The 18154-nt window shown below is 32.8% G+C and overlaps 1 protein-coding gene across 7 annotated transcripts in view; it reads left to right on the top strand.

The window, feature by feature from the left end:
• The window catches only part of syne1b (spectrin repeat containing, nuclear envelope 1b), a 121111-nt gene that overhangs the window by 48345 nt on the left and 54612 nt on the right, over positions 1 to 18154 (top strand). For all 7 annotated transcript variants that reach the window (XM_051133948.1, XM_051133949.1, XM_051133950.1 and 4 more), the window contains 23 exons: positions 94 to 243; positions 1665 to 1956; positions 3639 to 3811; positions 3891 to 4200; positions 5057 to 5221; positions 5352 to 5708; positions 5799 to 5935; positions 7631 to 7808; positions 7886 to 8068; positions 8328 to 8471; positions 10369 to 10524; positions 11812 to 11976; positions 12157 to 12329; positions 13780 to 13933; positions 14024 to 14167; positions 14274 to 14438; positions 15394 to 15711; positions 15893 to 16048; positions 16473 to 16646; positions 16885 to 17211; positions 17295 to 17447; positions 17527 to 17694; positions 17975 to 18151. In XM_051133948.1, coding sequence (XP_050989905.1) covers positions 94 to 243; positions 1665 to 1956; positions 3639 to 3811; positions 3891 to 4200; positions 5057 to 5221; positions 5352 to 5708; positions 5799 to 5935; positions 7631 to 7808; positions 7886 to 8068; positions 8328 to 8471; positions 10369 to 10524; positions 11812 to 11976; positions 12157 to 12329; positions 13780 to 13933; positions 14024 to 14167; positions 14274 to 14438; positions 15394 to 15711; positions 15893 to 16048; positions 16473 to 16646; positions 16885 to 17211; positions 17295 to 17447; positions 17527 to 17694; positions 17975 to 18151 — 4519 coding nt within the window. The remainder of the gene's footprint in view (positions 1 to 93; positions 244 to 1664; positions 1957 to 3638; positions 3812 to 3890; positions 4201 to 5056; positions 5222 to 5351; positions 5709 to 5798; positions 5936 to 7630; positions 7809 to 7885; positions 8069 to 8327; positions 8472 to 10368; positions 10525 to 11811; positions 11977 to 12156; positions 12330 to 13779; positions 13934 to 14023; positions 14168 to 14273; positions 14439 to 15393; positions 15712 to 15892; positions 16049 to 16472; positions 16647 to 16884; positions 17212 to 17294; positions 17448 to 17526; positions 17695 to 17974; positions 18152 to 18154) is intronic.

The raw sequence follows: 18154 nt of genomic DNA, 5'->3' as shown, positions 1-18154 counted from the left end.
GTGGTGGAGAGGACCTACACTCGACTTTCAAGTTGGCAGGGGGTTATTTGTCACCAAACGCTCTGAATTGAAATCTGTGCTGTGTCTTTGTAGTTTTGAGAGCCGTCTGGAGAGGTTGACCCGCTGGCTGGAGCGCATGGATGTGAGGATGAGCACAGAGCTACCTGAGGGGAGACACGGCGATCAGGAGCGAGTGACGCTGGAGCGTGTGGAAGAATTCCAACATGAAGTGCTAAAAGAAAGGTAAGAATAAGTTAAACTGATAAATATCAATATTTTGTCCTATCCATGCGCCTTCAGTGGGTAAATAAACTGCTCACTGCTTTGAACCAGAAAAACATTACAACAAGCATTACAACAACTAAAACATTACATTTTCTAAAATGTGACCCTGGACCACAAACCCAGCTTATTTATTCAGCTTTGAGATAATGTATAAATCTCAATTAAAAAAATTGACGCTTATGACTGGTTTTGTGGTCCAGAGTCACAAATATCCTAAATATTCCCCTTCTCCGTAGAATAAAAATAAAAAAATATAAAAATATTTAATTTATTTTAAAATATTTATATTTTGGTAATTATATTTGTTTTATAAATGATTTGTTATTATTAACATGCACGTATTATTTATTTATTTAAATGCATGTATTTTGCATTTATCATATTTAAAAAAAGAAGAAAATCCTAATGCGAAATAGATGTTTTTTATTATTAAATAAAATAATTATTAAATACATAAGAAAATATTTTATTAATGCATTTTGGAAATTCTATTCATAAATAATTAATGTTTTATTATTAATGAATGTATATTGCATTATATTTAAACAAATAAAAAAATAATGTGTTATTAGTGTATGTATTTGGGAATAGTATTTGTTTTATAAATGATTTGTTATTATTAACAGGTATGAATGTATGTGTTATTTATTTAAATGCATTTTGGATGTAAAACATTTAAATAAATAAAATCATTATGCAAAATAGATGTATTTTATTATTATATAAATTATTATTAAATACATATATGAAAAAGAATATTTTATTAACGCATTTTGAAGTTTCTGTTTATAAATTAGTAAACAATATTTCATTCTTAATGCATGTATATTTCATCATATTTATAAATAATTTAAAAGAAATAAATAATGTGTTATTATTAATGCATATATTTTAGATAGAATTTTTAAAATCCCATATGGAAAATACATATTTTTATTTCATTTCAGTTTTTTATGGGGTTTTTAAGCATTAATGCATGTATTTTAGATAGCATTTTTAAAATTCCTTATGGAAAATATGTATTTTTATTTTATTTACAATTTTGATGGGTTTTTCAAAGCATGATTTTACAATTTCTCATATTACAAATATTACTTTTTACACATTTCTGCAACTAATTAAGCACAAACTCAAACTCTTTGTCAATCAGTTTATTATATATTAATAATATTACTAATAATATTACTAATTATTTTATTTTCATTTGTTGTTTGTGGAAATATGAACTGATATACTGATATACAGATCTAATATGGACAATTTTATAGCGTTCTGTTACAGTATTTTGTATGATGTTTTCATATAATATGTACAGTAAGTAATTGTAATAAATGAAAATACATACATAAAATAAAAAATTCCTATCTCTTATCCTGCAGGGACTCGTTTGAGAGTCTATGTCAGGAAGCTCAGTCCCTGAGTGAGGGGGGTCACGGCAGTGGGGCAGAGCTGAGGGCGTCTGCGCAGCTGCAGTTGCAGCACCAGGCGCTTCTCAAGGCGGCGAGGGAGAGACTGCGCTTATGTCAGCTCAGCATGCAGGAGCAGCAGAACTTCGAGGAGACGCTGCAGAGCACCTGGGGATGGCTCAGTGGAGTACAGGAGCGCCTCAATTCACTCAACAGCACCAGCGGGAATAAAGAGACCCTGGAGAAGAGACTGGGGCTGGTTCAGGTCAGAAAACACAGTCATGCACCCCATTTTTTGATTATGGGGTTTGTACCTGTAATAGTACTCACTAGGCAATATTTTGCTGTTGTTGAAATTCCTCATATTCCAAATATTATTACTTTTCAGTGTTTTATTAACCTAAATGTAAACTCTTTGCCAATCATTATTATATATTTATAATATGATATAATATAATATAAGCCTAATTTAAGATCACCATATTTATATTGAGATTGCCATTTTTGTCAATAAATATGGTAAAAATTTTATGTCATTATGTCATATATTTAAGATAAGATATTAAGATTATTTTATATTATTTATATAAATAAAAGAGTCTGTTTTGTTTTGTTTTGTTTTGTTTTGTTTTGTTTTGTTTTTTATTTTATTTTATTTTATTTTATTTTATTTTATTTTATTTTATTTTACCAGTCTTGTCAATTAATATCGCATAAATTTTATTTAAGCCGAATTGCAACTTTTTGTAAATCATCATTATTATATCATATATTTAAGATATTATATACTACAGAAATATAACAGTCAGCCTGTTTTATTTTACAGAATTTTGATTTTTTAAATATTTAATATTATTTGTATAATGTATTTATTATATATTATTTATTTATTTTGTTTGTTTTTATTTTAATTTATTTTATTTTAAAATTACCAGTCTTGTCAATTTATATTGTATAAATTTTATTTAACCTGAATTCAAACTTCTTGTCAATCATCATTATTATATCATATATTTAACATATTATATACTATACAAAGTTTTATTTAACATAATTTAATTTTATTTCGTTTTAAAGATATTTAATATTATTTATATAACTTAATTTTTATTTTATTGAGATTACAGTCTTGTCATTTAATTTGGCATAAATTTGATTAAACCTGAACTCAAAACATTTTGTCAATCATTGCCCTATATTTGAGATAATATTTTATTATTTATATAACAGTCTGTTTTATTTTATTGTATTTTATTTGTAAGGTATTTTATATTATTTATATAACTTATTTTATTTATTTATTTCTATTTTGAGATGACCTTGACAGTTAATATGGCATAATTTTTATTTAACTCATTCAAACTTTTTTAAATCATCATTATTATATCATATATTCTGAATATTGCTTATAAAAAAATTTGATCATATATTTATATACTTTAGGAAAGTAACAGTCAGTCTGTTTTATTTATTGTATTTCATTATTTTATTTTATTTTTTAATATTATTGATATAACTTATTTAATTATTAAATTTTATTATTTAATTTAATTTATTTGTATTTTATTTTGAGATTACCAGCCTTGTCAATTAATATTGTGTACATTTAATGAAACCCGAACTCAAACTTTTTATCAATCATCATTATTATATATTTAGGATATTGTATATTATTATATTATTAATGTAATAGTCTGTTTATTTCCACTCTTGTGAATGGTGGCATATGCCATATATTTTATTACAGCATTATTACATCATTATATTATATATTAATTATATTATATATTAATATGTTTTTGAAATAAATATAATAGCCAGGCCATTTTTTTTTATTTTATTTTAAGATTACTAATCTTGTTAATTAGTAATACACACATTTTTATGATTTTAAAAATGCAACTCTATCATAGAATGATTTTTGATATTTTGATGATGTTGTTTCAGGACATTTTGCTGATGAAGGGTGAAGGGGAGGTAAAGCTCAACATGACCGTAGGGAAGGGAGAGCAGGTGCTGAAGAACTGCAGTAGGGATAAACAGGAAATTATCCGCTCTCAGCTCAAGAGTCTGAAGGATTCCTGGGCCAATATCCTCATGACCGCCATGAGCTGCCACAGGTGAGTTCCCGCCTCCTCTTATGAAGCCTCATGGCACTTTGGCAGAATGCTATAATAGTCATTTGTGTGTGTGACGCAGTCGTCTGGAGTGGACCGTGGCTCAGTGGGGCAGTTTTCTGGAGAGTAAGGCTCAGCTGCAGCAGTGGATGGAGATGGTGGAGCAGGAGGCAGGAGTGGCTCTGCCGCAGCAGCCTGGGCTGAAAGAGAAAGCCTCACTGCTGGAGCGCCTACGGGCCATTCAGGCCGACGTGGAGGTCCATTTAACAGCACTGACACGTCTAAATGAGAAAGCCACAGAGTTGTATGAGAAGACAGGAGATCAGATGTTCGCAGAGGGACCGAAATCTGAGTTTAACACTCAGTTTACCAACATCACAAGTGTCATTAAGGTGAAAATATGTCTTTTTATTTTAAATCTAAAACCACTTCCTGTAAGTCACTCTAGATAAGAGTGTCTACTGAACGCCTTAAAAACATGAAATGGATTTGATGTTCATAAGGATTTTATTTTGAAATTACTATTCTTATATATAAACCTGAAATCAAACTCTTTTTTTGATCATCATTATTATAATATTATTATTATTTTATTTAACACTAAGTCTTTATTTTATTTTATTTCATTTTATTTTAAGCACCCAGTTTACCAACCTCACAGCTGTCATTAAGATAAAAATATTTTATTTTATTTTGATATAAATTGATGAATTATTTATTGGTTACATCAGCAAAAAAGTTAATTATTAAGTTTTAATAAGAGATTATAAAGCAAGGTAAGGTAGAAATTATTTTATTTATTTTATTTTATTTTAATAACCTAGTTTACCAACCTCACAGCTGTCACTGTCATTAAGTTAATAATTATTTTATTTTATTTTATTTTATTTTATTTTATTTTATTTTATTTTATTTTATTTTGTTTTGTTTTATGTTTTGTTTTTTGTTTTGTTTTGTTTTGTTTTGTTTTAAGCGCCCAGTTTACCAACCTCACAGCTGTCATTAAGATAAAAATATTTTATTTTATTTTGATATAAATTGATAAATTATTTATTGGTTACATCAGCAAAAAGTTAATTATTAAGTTTTAATACAAGATTATAAAGCAGTTTTTCTTAACAATAATAATAATAATAATAATAATAATGTGCATCAATAAATCAGTAAGAACTGAATTTTTTTTAATTAAATAAGGTAAATTTTGAGTTTCAGCATTTCTAATATTTTCTGTAATGTTCTGTTGTGCAGAATAAGGTACAGCAGATGGAGGAGATCGTCAAAGAGCATGAGCAGTACATGGAGTCGGTACGTGACCTGAACGACTGGCTCACATCAGCTAAAGAAGAGCTTCAGCGCTGGTCAGACATGTCTGGAGACGCTGCTTCTGTTCAGAGGAAACTCTCTAAAGTCAGGGTATGTTTATCTTTCTTAAACTATACTGTGCTCTAATTTCTTGTTGTGCGCACAATAAGACCAGAAACATTTAGTAAGGAAGTTCGTTTTGATTTCATTTTGACTCAAAAGCTTTGTCATTCAATTTTAGGGACTGTTAGACTCCAGGAAGCAAGGGCATGAGCGGCTGACCCGTGTGCAGAGCTGCGGTGCTGCCACACGTGACCACACGTCCACGGTGGGCTGTGAGGTTCTGGAGAGAGAGGAGGGCGGGCTGCTTTCGGCCTGGGAACAGTGGGAGCGCGGAGCTAAACACGTGTGCTCTGGTCTGGAGGGCGTTCTGGCTCAGATGGCCAACTCAGAGCAGGAGTTCAACAGCTTGGCTGCGCAGCTGGAGCAGGACCTGCAGGAGTTCAGCAGCAAGCTGCAGGAGTGGCGCATCAAACTGCAGCAGGTGGAAGATATGACCTCCGGTGAAGAGGCTGTGCAAGGATGGCAGATAGCGAAGGTAAGGCCTGTAGAGCAAAACAATAAATTATGATGAAAAAAGACATTTCTGTACTTTCAGTTACTTTACTTAATATTTTTTATGATTCAGGATGCCCTGGAAGCACTGCTAAACATTGAGCCCATGTCGGATAATTTGAAGTGTCAGCTGAACGACTTGTGCCGGTTCTCCAGAGATCTGGGCGCTCAATCTGAGAGAGTATCCGCCCTCATTAAAGAATACAACAGGTAGGAGAGCTCAAGACCAACTCTTCCAGGTTTAACCATGAGTTTAATTTTTAGCAGAACACTTGGGAAAGACTAGTGTTGTTGTTACTGTTAACTAAAATAAGTATAATATAAACATTAGATCCAAAACTTCAAAAAAAAAAAAAAAAACATTAAAAAAAATAGAAATGTTACCTTAGCTTTAAGTGAAATGTATTTTTTAGGAATAATAGGAAAAAAAAGTATGAGTTGAAATGCTAAAATTATTTAAACTAAAACTGAAGTATAAAGAAATGAAATAAATACAAATGATAAAAAGGTGATTAAAATGACAAAAATCACAAAAACCAAAATTAAAATGAAAACTGAAAATATAAAAATAAAAGCTATTTCAAAATTAAGAATTAAAATAGTAATAGTCAAAACAGTAGTAAAATAGTACTGAGACAGACTGGCCAGTATTGTTAAAAAATCATTTATTAAAATAAAGCTGTAATAAAATATAAACACTAGACAAAAAAAAAAAAAAAAATTATAAAAAAATAGAAATTAGAGTTGCCTTAGGACTAACTGAGAATTTTTTTTTTCCAATAATAATTATTTTTAATAAAAGGTTTTAGTTGAAATAATAAATTACTAAAACTGAAATTAAAAGAAATTAAAGCTAAATATAAATGTATATTTTAAAAACTAAAATAAATAATAAAAATTTAACATTTGAAAATACAAAAAAAGCTAAAATGAAAATTAAAAATTAAAATAAAAATTCAGAATAAAAGAAGTTTCAGTTTTAGCAGAACATCTTTGTACACAGAGAGACTAGTGTTATTATTGTTAACTAAAATAAATCTAAAAATTAGAACCAAACATTTCTAATGAAAATTAGAAGTGTTACCTTAGCACTAACTGAAATTACATTTTTAGGAAAAAAATTTAAGAAATAGTTTTAGTTGAAATGGTAAAATTATTGAAACAAAAACTGAAATAAAATTAAAAAGAATTTTTATTAATTGAAATAAAGCTGAAATAAAATAAATAGGTCATTCAAAATTAATGTTAAAACAGTAATAGTATTTAAATAATATTAAAATAATACTGAAACAGACTGCTGGAGAATCACCTAATTCGATAAAAGGAGAAACTCTGACTGACATTTAAAACTATTAATAACAGTTTGGTTTTTCCACATAACATTTTAGAGGTGGGTAAATCTAAAATCTATGAAATTTGACCATAATAATAGACCAGCATACAACAAAACGGCAGCTTGTTCAAATAATAGAGCAGATTCCGCAAATGGTTCAACACAAACAGCACTAAAAAAATGTATGGACAATTTGTGTAGACAATTTGCGCAGTCATCTGCAGTATTGATTATTTTACAAACCCAACTCTTTATAAAAAGCAGAATATACTGTACATTTATAGCTGAGTATTGGTTTTATCCCATTTACTTGCCTCAAATAAAACCTTTAATGTAGTTTAAATATTTAGTGCATTGTAGTTCACAAACTATGGAAAAACCAGCTTTCTTGATTTACTCAGAAGTGCTCATTTTTGCAACCCTTAAAATTAGAAAGCTGGAAATTCAGATTTGAGTTTGCAGATTTGTTTTTGTGTACATTACACATCAGAGAGTCTACAGAGTCTCAGACTATATGATATCAGTGTTCAGATCCCTTCGTTTACATCAGTAGTTTCTCTTCCTCCCTGTAGCCTGAGTCTCCAGGCGTCTCGGGAGTGTCAGGGAAAGGAGAAGCTCCTGGAGCAGCGCTTCCGTGCCTCTTTTCGAGACTTCCAGCAGTGGCTAGTCAATGCGAAAATCAATACGGCCAAATGTTTTGATGTGCCTCAGAACCTGGCTGAAGCATCATCCAGCCTGCAGAAGATCCAGGTATTTAGCGTTTTATTGATTTACTGTTGTTTTCCACTCAATTCAGTTACGATTTTGAGACTAAGTTCTTATTACAGGAGTTTCTGAGCGACCGTGAACAAGGCCACGGCAAACTGAACACTGTGGCAGCCAGCGGAGAGCTACTAATGAGTATCGCCGCTAAAGACAGAGTGGAGTCAGTCAGAGCCAAAATCAACACAGCCAGAGAAGACTGGAAAACACTCATGACAAACCTGCATCAGAGAGAAACCGCCTTACAGGTGTCTGACCGTCATTTGATCATAAATTCACACATCTGTTGAATCTGGGAGTGAGATTTAGGCCTGTAATGCAATAACAACAACCTGCAATATCCTAAAATCTAGTTGCATTTATTATTCATGTTATTCGATATTTCTTGAAAGGTTAGAGCATTTCTTGCAGGTGTACTTAAGTAAATAATTGATATCATAGACCTCAGTAGACCAAAAGACATCATTCATTCTCTCTAATGTACCATCATTGATTGTTTTCTTCCAGAATCTTCAGGCTCAGATGCGAGACTTCGAAACGAGCGTGGAGCCACTCCAGGACTGGCTGAATGAAACCGAGGAGGCCGTCCAGGAGAGCAGCAGTCGGCTGCATGATCTCACAGCCAAGAAACAGGAGCTGCACAGGTTACAGGTGTAGTACAGCATAATAAAAACCACCTCTATTCACAGCCAGCATAACAGCCATTCATAAGCATCATTCTAGAGTAGATGCGCTTCATGGCGTTGCTGCTGTATTTAACTTTAGAGGTTGTTGTCAGTATTTTGCTCATATGACCTTGTAGATATGTAGACAAGTATTTAAATAAATTTATTTGAGACTTGTATTTATTTACACTACCAGTCAAAAGTTTTTGAACAGTAAGATATATAATGTTTTTTAAAAAAGTCTCTTCTGCTCACCAAGCCTGCATTTATTTGATCCAAAGTACAGCAAAAACAGTAACATTTTGAAATAGTTTTACTATTTTAAATAACTGTTTTCTATTTGAATGTATTTTAAAATGTAATTTATTCTTGTGATTTCAAAGCTGAATTTTTAGCATCATTACTCCAGTCACATGATCCTTCAAAAATCATTCTAATATTGATTTGCTGCTCAAAAAACATTTTTATTATTATTATTATTATTAATAGAAATGAATAGAAAGTTCAGAAGAATAGCATTTATCTGAAATAAAAATCTTTTGTAACATTATAATGTCTTTTGATCAATTTAAAGCTTCCTTGCTAAATAAAAGTATTAATTTTTATAATTTCTTTCCCAAAAAAAGAAAAATAAAATTATACTGACTTCAAGGTTTTGAATGGTATAGTGTATAATGTTACAAAAGCTTTTTATTTCAGATAAATGATGATCTTTGGATCTTTCTGTCCATCAAAGAATCCTGAAAAAAATGTTTTAAATATTGGTTATAATAATAATTAATGTTTCTTGAACAGCAAATCAGCATATTGGAATGATTTCTGAAGGAACATGTGACACTAAAGACTGGAGTAATGATGCTGAAAATTTAGTTTGATCACAGAAATAAATTACATATTAAAATATATTTTTCTGTACTTTGAATCAAATAAATGCAGGCTTTAAAAGACTTTAAAAAAGACATTAAAAATCTTTCTGTTCAAAAACTTTTGAATGATAGCAGATTTTTTATTTATTTTATATACATTATGGTGAACATGAAATAGCATTTAATTTCCATAATTACATATTTCTCAGTGAACTTAAAAATTCAGTGAGAAAAATTATGTATGCATTTTAATATTTGTAAAAATATGTAGGGCAAGAATTTTATGCATCACAATTTTTTAGGTTATGAAAAGTAGTTTCTAACTCTAGTTTTTCATCAAATATTTTATTTTATTTTATTTTATTTTAGCAGATGCTTTTATCCGAATAGACTTACAAATGAGGACAAAGGAAGCAATCAAAATCAACAAAAGAGCAATGATATGCAAGCAAGTCTCAGTTAGCCTAACGCAGTACACATAGCAATGTTTTTTTTTTGTGTGTGTGTTAATTATATAATAAATAAAAAGAAAACAATTAGAATAAAAAATACAGAAATCTAGTGTTACAGGCCTTTTTTTAAGAAAACAAGCAGTTATTTTATTATTTTATTTTATTTTATTTTATATTTGATTTGTGGGGGGTTTTCAGCTTTGTTTCAATGAATGCAAACATTTTAATATTTTAAAATTTCAGTCTTAGTTACAATAACACAGATTTGTGCATGATAAAACCAGGGATGAGTATTATAAAAGCAAGTAGGGTCATATTGTGTTTCATGTTGACTTTAATGTCAAAATGTTTACAGAAAATGATCAGTGGATGTAATCGAATGTATAAGACAGCTGCATTCACGTCATGCTTTAATCTGCATTTCTGTCATTCTCATATTAACATCGCTTGTCCCCAGTCTTAAAGTCTGTGCTGTTCATGTGCTGCCATGTTGCTTTATTAATCATCTGCTAACACAGGAGTGTGTGCAATGCTGCTCTGTGCTAACGTGCCTGTGCTTTCACAGTCTCTGCTAGAGGAATTAGCCTCTAAGGAGTCTCAGCTGCACAGGTTGAGGGAGAAGGCCCAGCAGCTGTGGGACGGACACACGGCCGGAAAGGGCTTTGTGCACCGTGTCTCGCAGCTCTCAGCTCAGTACCTAGCTTTAAGCAACCTGACCAAGGTAACGTCCCGCATGTCTGTCCGCTGGCTACCTGTCCCTAGTGCTGCAGGGATATATGTGCAAATAGGACTGAGTCCGAAACCTTAAAAATGCTTATATTAGAGCAGCAAATGAAGGTTGAATGGCATCAAAATATGTTCTAATTCAGTGTTTATGTAATGTCCTGAGATCAAATAGGGTTTTATTTTTTTCATTTTTGTATTTTTATTTTTGATTTAATATTTTTATGAATAAATAATATTTTTTTGCAATGTTCTGTCACCAAATGGTGTCTGGTGGAACAGTAAATTAATTTCTAAATTGAAATTAGTGTCTGTTTGTTAATTTCATTTGTATTTTTTAATTTTCTTTTTATTTATAATTTATTTATAATAAATGTTATTTATATATATATATATATATATATATATAATCTCTTTTTTTTTGTAAATATATCTAAATACCAAATGGTGTCTGATGGAACAGTAAAATCACTTATACATTGTATTTGTTAATTTATTTTGTTTGTTTGTTTAATTTTAAAGTATTTTTATGTTTTATTTAAATAATTGTATTTTTATTTGTTTAAATTTGCTATGCTTAATTTTTATTTATTTTCATTTTTTATTTTTTTTATTGATTTCGGTCAATTTCTGATATGATTTCTACTAAGAAAGAAGCATTGTGGTCAATAAATATTTGCTTGGATATGCAAAATATAAATATAAATTTATTTTATATCATTAGACATGACATTATGACATCTGAAACAAATTTTCTTAAGATGTACTTTTATATTAACACTGTTTGTGAAGTCATTGGCTAACTGGTCAAGGAGGCATATAGTTCCCTTTGCTTTCGGACACAGTCCATTTGTTTCAATTTAGGGTGGAGAACACTTTTAATCTGGAAAGTTTATATGGAGTAATGAAGCTTGTTTTTTGGTGCTATATTCACATTGTATTTAAGTTTCACTTTTCTTTTTTTCCCAAGTATGCATTTTTTGCACAGAAATGACATATTTAGGGCAGTGTAAGTTGGCATTTTTATAGTCTATCTACTAATAAGAAAAAATCGTATGGAATAGTCATCCAGATTTAATAAATATACAGTACAACAAGTCTTGAAAAGCTCTTAACTGCTATCCTTTTAACACATTTACAGTTTCTATTAAGATGCTTCCCTTACTGAATCTTTAATTACTAAACTGTATGTTATGATTATGTACCAAAACCACAGTTACTCTCTCAAGTCACTTTATCTCAGAGGAGTGATTATTTATCTGAGTATGTTGTGCTTGTCCAATAGGAAAAAGCCTCTAGAATCGACCGCATCGTGTCCGAGCACCAGCTGTTTTCGCAGGGCCTGAAAGAGCTGCAGAACTGGGTGGCTGATACCAGTCACATGCTGCAAACCTACTGCACTCCCACCGCAGACAAGAACGTGCTGGACAGCAGGATGATCAAACTCGAGGTGAAGAACGCAACTGAGAATATATGTCACATACTACTTTTAGTATTCAGTAGTAAACTAGTGCTCCATTTTGAACATTAGCAAAAGTATTTGACTTTGCATTTGATTTCATGGCCATAAACATAGTTTGTAGTTAACATGTAATGAATGTTTTGACTTAAATGCATCCACGTTTTCCAGGCTTTGCTGACGGCACGTCAAGAAAAGGAGATACAGCTGAAAATGCTGATGACGAGAGGAGAGTCGGTCCAGAGAAACACCTCCGCTGAGGGTGTACCGCTGGTCCGCCAACAAATCGAGGACCTCAAGGACTCCTGGGATGGACTGCTGTCAGCATCTATTCAATGCAAAAGGTCAGTATGGTCTTATTAATATTAGTGTGAAGATTTAATGTAAAAATATCTGGCCTGGAGAAGACCATAATTAAATATACTTTGATGGAAATCATAAGTATCTATACTAAGGTGAACAAAATCTATAACATGGTAATTTTATATTGTGATAACAGTATACATCACAAAATAGTTAAAAGAAAAGGCGAAAAAAAGGTTTATTTATTAAAAAGTCTAAATATCCAGTTGAAGTCAAAAGTTTATATACACCTTGCAGAATCTGGAAAATGCTAATTGTTTTACCAAATCTTACAAAATGCATGTTATTTTTTATTTATCTGAAACATCTGAATAAGATGTTTTACATAAAAGACATTTACATATAGTCCACAAGAGAAAATAATAGTTTATTTTAGTAATTTATATAGTAATTTAATAGTAATTTATAAAAATGACCCTGTTCAAAAGTTTACATACACTTTATTCTTAATACTGTGTTGTAACCTGAATGATCCACAGCTGTGTTTTTAGTGATAGTTATTCACAAGTTCCTTGTTTGTCCTGAACAGTTAACTGTCTGCTTCTCTTCAGTAAAATTCTTCATGTCCCACCAATTCTTTAGTTTTTTTTTTTAGCATTTTTGTGTCTTTAAACCCTTTCCAACAATGACTGTATAATTATAAGATCCATCTTTTCACACTGAGGGCAACTGAGGGACTCATATGCAACTATTACAGCAGATTTAAACACTCACTGATGTGTGATAAAACATGATGCATTAAGATCCAGGCCTGTAAACTTTTAAACAGAATAAGGAAGTGTACATTTTTCTTATTTTGCCTAAATATCATATTTTTATCATTTAGTACTGCCCTTCAGAAGCTATAGAAATATTTACATGTTTCCCAGAGGACAAAATAAGTGGAATTTACCCTGATCTTCAAATTTAAAAAGTTTGAAACCAAGCATATGCAAACCAAAGGATCAGATTTATATTTATGATGATTTTCACATCATTTCGTAGCAAATCTTAGCCTACCACATTCAGTTTTCAAAACTGGTGAACAAATGCTCTGTATGTGTTTATGGCTTTATTTAAGTGAAAAAATGTAGTTTTTCGCTAAGGACCCATAAACGTTGTTTTCTCAAAAACACAAACATGTACATTCATGTTGCTCACATATTACTGGAGCCCAGTTTGTGCTGAATACATTGTAATCAGACTTTAGACATTAATATGTTTTTAAGACACTGAAAAAAAGCACAGATGTCAGGGCATGTCAAAACCTCTCTAGGGCCCCAAAACCCCCTCAGACCCCGGAGGGTTAAAAATAAAACACTTAAAACAAGAAATGTAGCCCCTTATAGCCGTCTCTAGAATCCCAAACAGCCCAGAAGGGATAAGAATAGGATTCTTGTTGAGGTTTATAATCTGTCTGTATTAAAGAGTGTTGTGTTTGTGTTTGAACAGTCAACTTGAAGGCGCTCTGTCACAGTGGACCAGTTACCAGGAAGACGTGCGTCAGTTTGTGAGCTGGATGGAGACTGTGGAAGAGACTTTAAACTCTGCAGACAAACAGTGCTCTGAAATGAGAGACAAAACCACTAACCTGGGCAAAGCCAAAGTACAGTGTTACTCTCAATGCTTTGAGTCTCTAAGTAATTGCATTCTAGCAGTTTTCAGTCTTGACATACAAATATTCTCCTAATTTCAGTTGCTCCTAGAGGATGTTTTAAGTCACAACAGCGGCTTAGATGTCATATCCATGAAGGGATCCAACATGGCCGAGCACTATGTCACCCAGCTAGAGATTCAGGACTTGCAAGAGCGCTACAATATGGTCAAAGATAAAGCCCAGGTATAGTGCACCGATCTCATTGTTCACCAAATAGAATATGCTGAATATTTAACGTGTGCTTCTGCTTCTGTGTTAATGCATTGAGATTCACCTTTTTTTCTCTTAGTGTGCAGTTGCCAAAGCGGAGGAGCTGGTGTCGGCTCATCAGGAGTACCAGCGCACCCTGCATGAGTTTAAAGACTGGCTGGAGCAACAGCAGGAGAGACTGAGCTGCTACACACAGTTGGAGGGAGACGTCGAGACTCTAGAGGACACGCTACGCAAACTACAGGTCAAAGACGTCTTGAAGTTGTTATTGTGAAGAATGAGCAAATGAAACATTATTTGTTCATTTTATCTATCTTGACAATCATTGTGCAGGGCATTTTTACTAATGCCTTTATATTTAGTTGTCTATATATTAGAAAAAAGAATGATTCAAATGATTCAAATACATCATAAACCAATATAAAATGCTTAAGGTATAACAAAGTATAACATGTATATTCAGATACTTTTAGACTGTTTCTGACTGTTTGAAATGACATTAAATAATGATTTATTATATTCTTTATTGAGATTGAGCTTCAGTAGCACCTACACACACCAAACTTTACATTTTTTTCCCTGTCTATATCCTGAAGGTTTTTAAAGAGGCATTTGTTCATATATATTTTGCTTGATTATATATACAACATTTTATTCCCACAAAAATTGGGAAAATATATTGTTTTCTGTCTGTTCTAAGTATTTTCTAAATTATGGAGTGACAAAAATGAGAAACAAATTCCCTCTGTAAAAGACTCTAATGTTAAAAATTTGAAACTGACTTTATCCAGTGTTCAGATTTGTGTATTAAAAATTTATTTGTATTTAAAATTAGTGCATATTTCATTAAATAATGCCTTTTTTTCCCCTATTCACCTGCAATGTCTCAAAATAATATTAAATAAAATAATTATTACTTTTATTAAAAAGTAATTGTTACTAATAATATTTAAATTTTATTATATAATTTTAATTGTATTTAAATAATTACAGTCCTCAGGTTTGTTGAGTTTGCTTTTTTAGAGTCACTTACAGTATTTTAAAAAATACCAACATTGGCAAATGCCAATGTGATCACCAATATACTGTGCATCCATATTCATAATGGTGTTTTTTGTAATCATTTGCTGAAGAGTTTGATTCTTTGGGGTTTTAATATAAATATGCATTAGTGAAATAACTCTAATATCCATCTCCAGGAGCTACAGGTGCATTGCACAGAGGGTCAAGCTCTCCTCAACACGCTGCTGGTGACCCGAGAGCAGGTAATTCCCTGGGGCGTCCCACAGTTAGAGGACCGATGCCTGGAGACAGTCCAGCAGGAGTGGAGCTCGTATCAGACCCGGCTGGGTGAGATCAGATCTCAGCTCAACAGCGCTCTTGCCAAACTCCGACAGATAGAGCAGAAGTTCCAGCGACTGGATAACTGGCTCAAAGGGATGGAGACTAAAGGACAGTTACGCTCCGGCCGCCGCTCTGACAGAGCAACAAAAGAGGCACAGCTACAGCTCCTGAAGGTTAGTGCAGAAACCATGCAAGTTTTTACAGTGTAGTTACCATGTATCTGAATTGGCATGCTGAAGGTTATAGGTTCAACCCCAAGATAAGGTGATTCAAGAATGTAAAGTTGCTCCAAGAGAGCTGTTCTAAAGGAATATATGTATGCATTGAGTCCGATATGTTGTGATGTTTTTTCAGGGTTGGCATGAGGAGGTGCTGGCTTATCAGGAGGAAATAGAGGGTCTCAGTGTCCTGGCCCAACAAGTTTTAGAAGAGACGCCCATCAGCAGCAGAGTCAGCACTAGAGCTACACAACTCACGTCACGCTATCATGCCCTGCTGCTACACCTGCTGGTACACTTTAAACACACACATCTAAACAAAGACATTCCGTTAACTTATGCTGTGTTTATTATATCGTATTTAGCTAAATTTCTGCGACATTTTTAGTCCATTTTATGGACTAAAAATGCAGGGACAGAGCTAGGTTTGGCCACCCCACTCACAACTGCTAAAGAATTGCATTTATTCATTTGCTCTTCAGTTGTATCTACAAATACGGCAGAGTATCATGACTGCATCAAAGACCGAAAGAAACTCTGAGCATGCAGTGTTGTATTTATGTCGTCAGTTAAGTCATGTTAAAAAAGTTAAAAAAGGTGATTAAAGCTGCCTTAATTAGGTTTTTTATTGGTTGACTGTACTGTTTATAACACATATTTATATTGCACAAGAGTTACAATGCTAAATTTAACTTTCACTTTATCTGTGTTTGCAGGACACTATTAAGCAGCTGAAAGAGGAAGTTGCCAGCATTGAAGAATCTCAGAGTGTCTTTAGCACCTTCTCTGATTGGTTGAGCACAGCACAAAAGAACTTCAGTAGCGTCACCACCACCACCATCGATGTGGTTGACCGTGCTGCCATGGAGAAAAAGATGAAAAAACTAGAGGTGTGAAAATACGATAGTGAAGATCTTTAATAAGATCTTCAACATAATAACATAATAATGTTAACTAATGAACCTTATTGTAAAGTGTTAACGACATTTATAATGTCATACTTCATATCAATACTGTTATCACAATATTACTGTTATTATTATTTATTATAGTTTGATCAAATGAATGCAGCCTTGTGGAGTGTAAGAGACTTGGTGTGCATAAAAAACTTTTTATTTATTGTCTCAGGCTCTGCAGGGTGACATGGAGCTAGGTCACACCTTCCTGAAGACCATGCGTGAAAAAACAGATCGTGCCATGACTTTCCTCGAGGAACCTGAGGCGGAGCAGCTCAAGGAAGAAGTTGACGCCCGACTCTCCCAGCTGGAGGCATTGATCAGAGCTCTGCGGTCAGAGCTCAGTGCCACAGAGAAATCCATACAGCTCTCTAAAGACTTTCTGGACAAATACAAGACTCAAACACAATGGCTTACAGAAACAAAATCACTGCTGGCGTCTCCAGTGGAGCCAAAAGCTGAACTTTATCAAAAGAAGGCTCAGCTAGCCAAATATAAGGTGAGAAATAAAGACACATGCATTGAGTCAGACAGTCTTGTAAACTCTTTACTATGTCAAATGCATCCTTTGTCCCCTTCTAGACAATCCAGCACACCATCCAGTCCCATGAATCAGCCGTCAAATCTGTTATAGAGAAGGGAGATGCACTTCTTGAAACAATCCGTGACCTATCTATTAGTGAGAACATCAGCAAGCTGAAAACCGACTATCAAGATTTATCCAATAATGCCAAGGTAATGTTTAAAAATGAATGTTTTTGCTAAATGGATTTCATGCATTGTTGCTGGTGATGCTAATGTTGTTCTGTTGTAGGTCCACGTTCAAAGTCTGACAGAGAGTGTGAGAGAGCATGAAGACTATAACAGTGAACTACAAGAAGTAGAGAAATGGCTGTTGCAGATGTCTAGCAGGCTGGTCACCTCTGATTCCATGCAAAGTGGCAATCTAGAGACAGCCACACAACAACTAGCCAGACACAAGGTTTGTGCACTGTCATTATAGTTATTATAACATCCAAATATCCCATGAACAAAAGCTTTACAGTAACTTGCGTGCAATAAAAATACTAAAAATCCATACAGTATTCACATAAACTTTATCATAGTCTTTTCCTTTTGTAGCACCTGATGTATTGCACTGTTTGTACATCTTTATACTGTTAAATACATATGCACATATTTCTGTTTGGACTTATCTTAGCTTAATTTTTGCCAGTTCTATGTTTAGATCATTTGACGTGATTTGACCTGTTTCTTCTTAGGCAATAATGGAGGAAATAGCTGGTTTCGAGGAGCGTTTGACCAGCCTGAAGGACAAAGGTGATCGTCTCACTAGTAGCTGCACAGAGCAAGTTCAAGCAAAGATCAGTCAACAGATCCAGGCACACCAGCAGGGAACCAGAGACAGTTATTCAGCTATTTGCAGCACGGCTCAGCGTGTG

Source organism: Labeo rohita, chromosome 17 (assembly GCF_022985175.1).
Source record: "Labeo rohita strain BAU-BD-2019 chromosome 17, IGBB_LRoh.1.0, whole genome shotgun sequence".
Lineage (NCBI taxonomy): Eukaryota > Metazoa > Chordata > Actinopteri > Cypriniformes > Cyprinidae > Labeo > Labeo rohita.
Note: the sequence above shows the minus strand (reverse complement) of the source record. Positions and strands in the feature narration are given on the sequence as shown.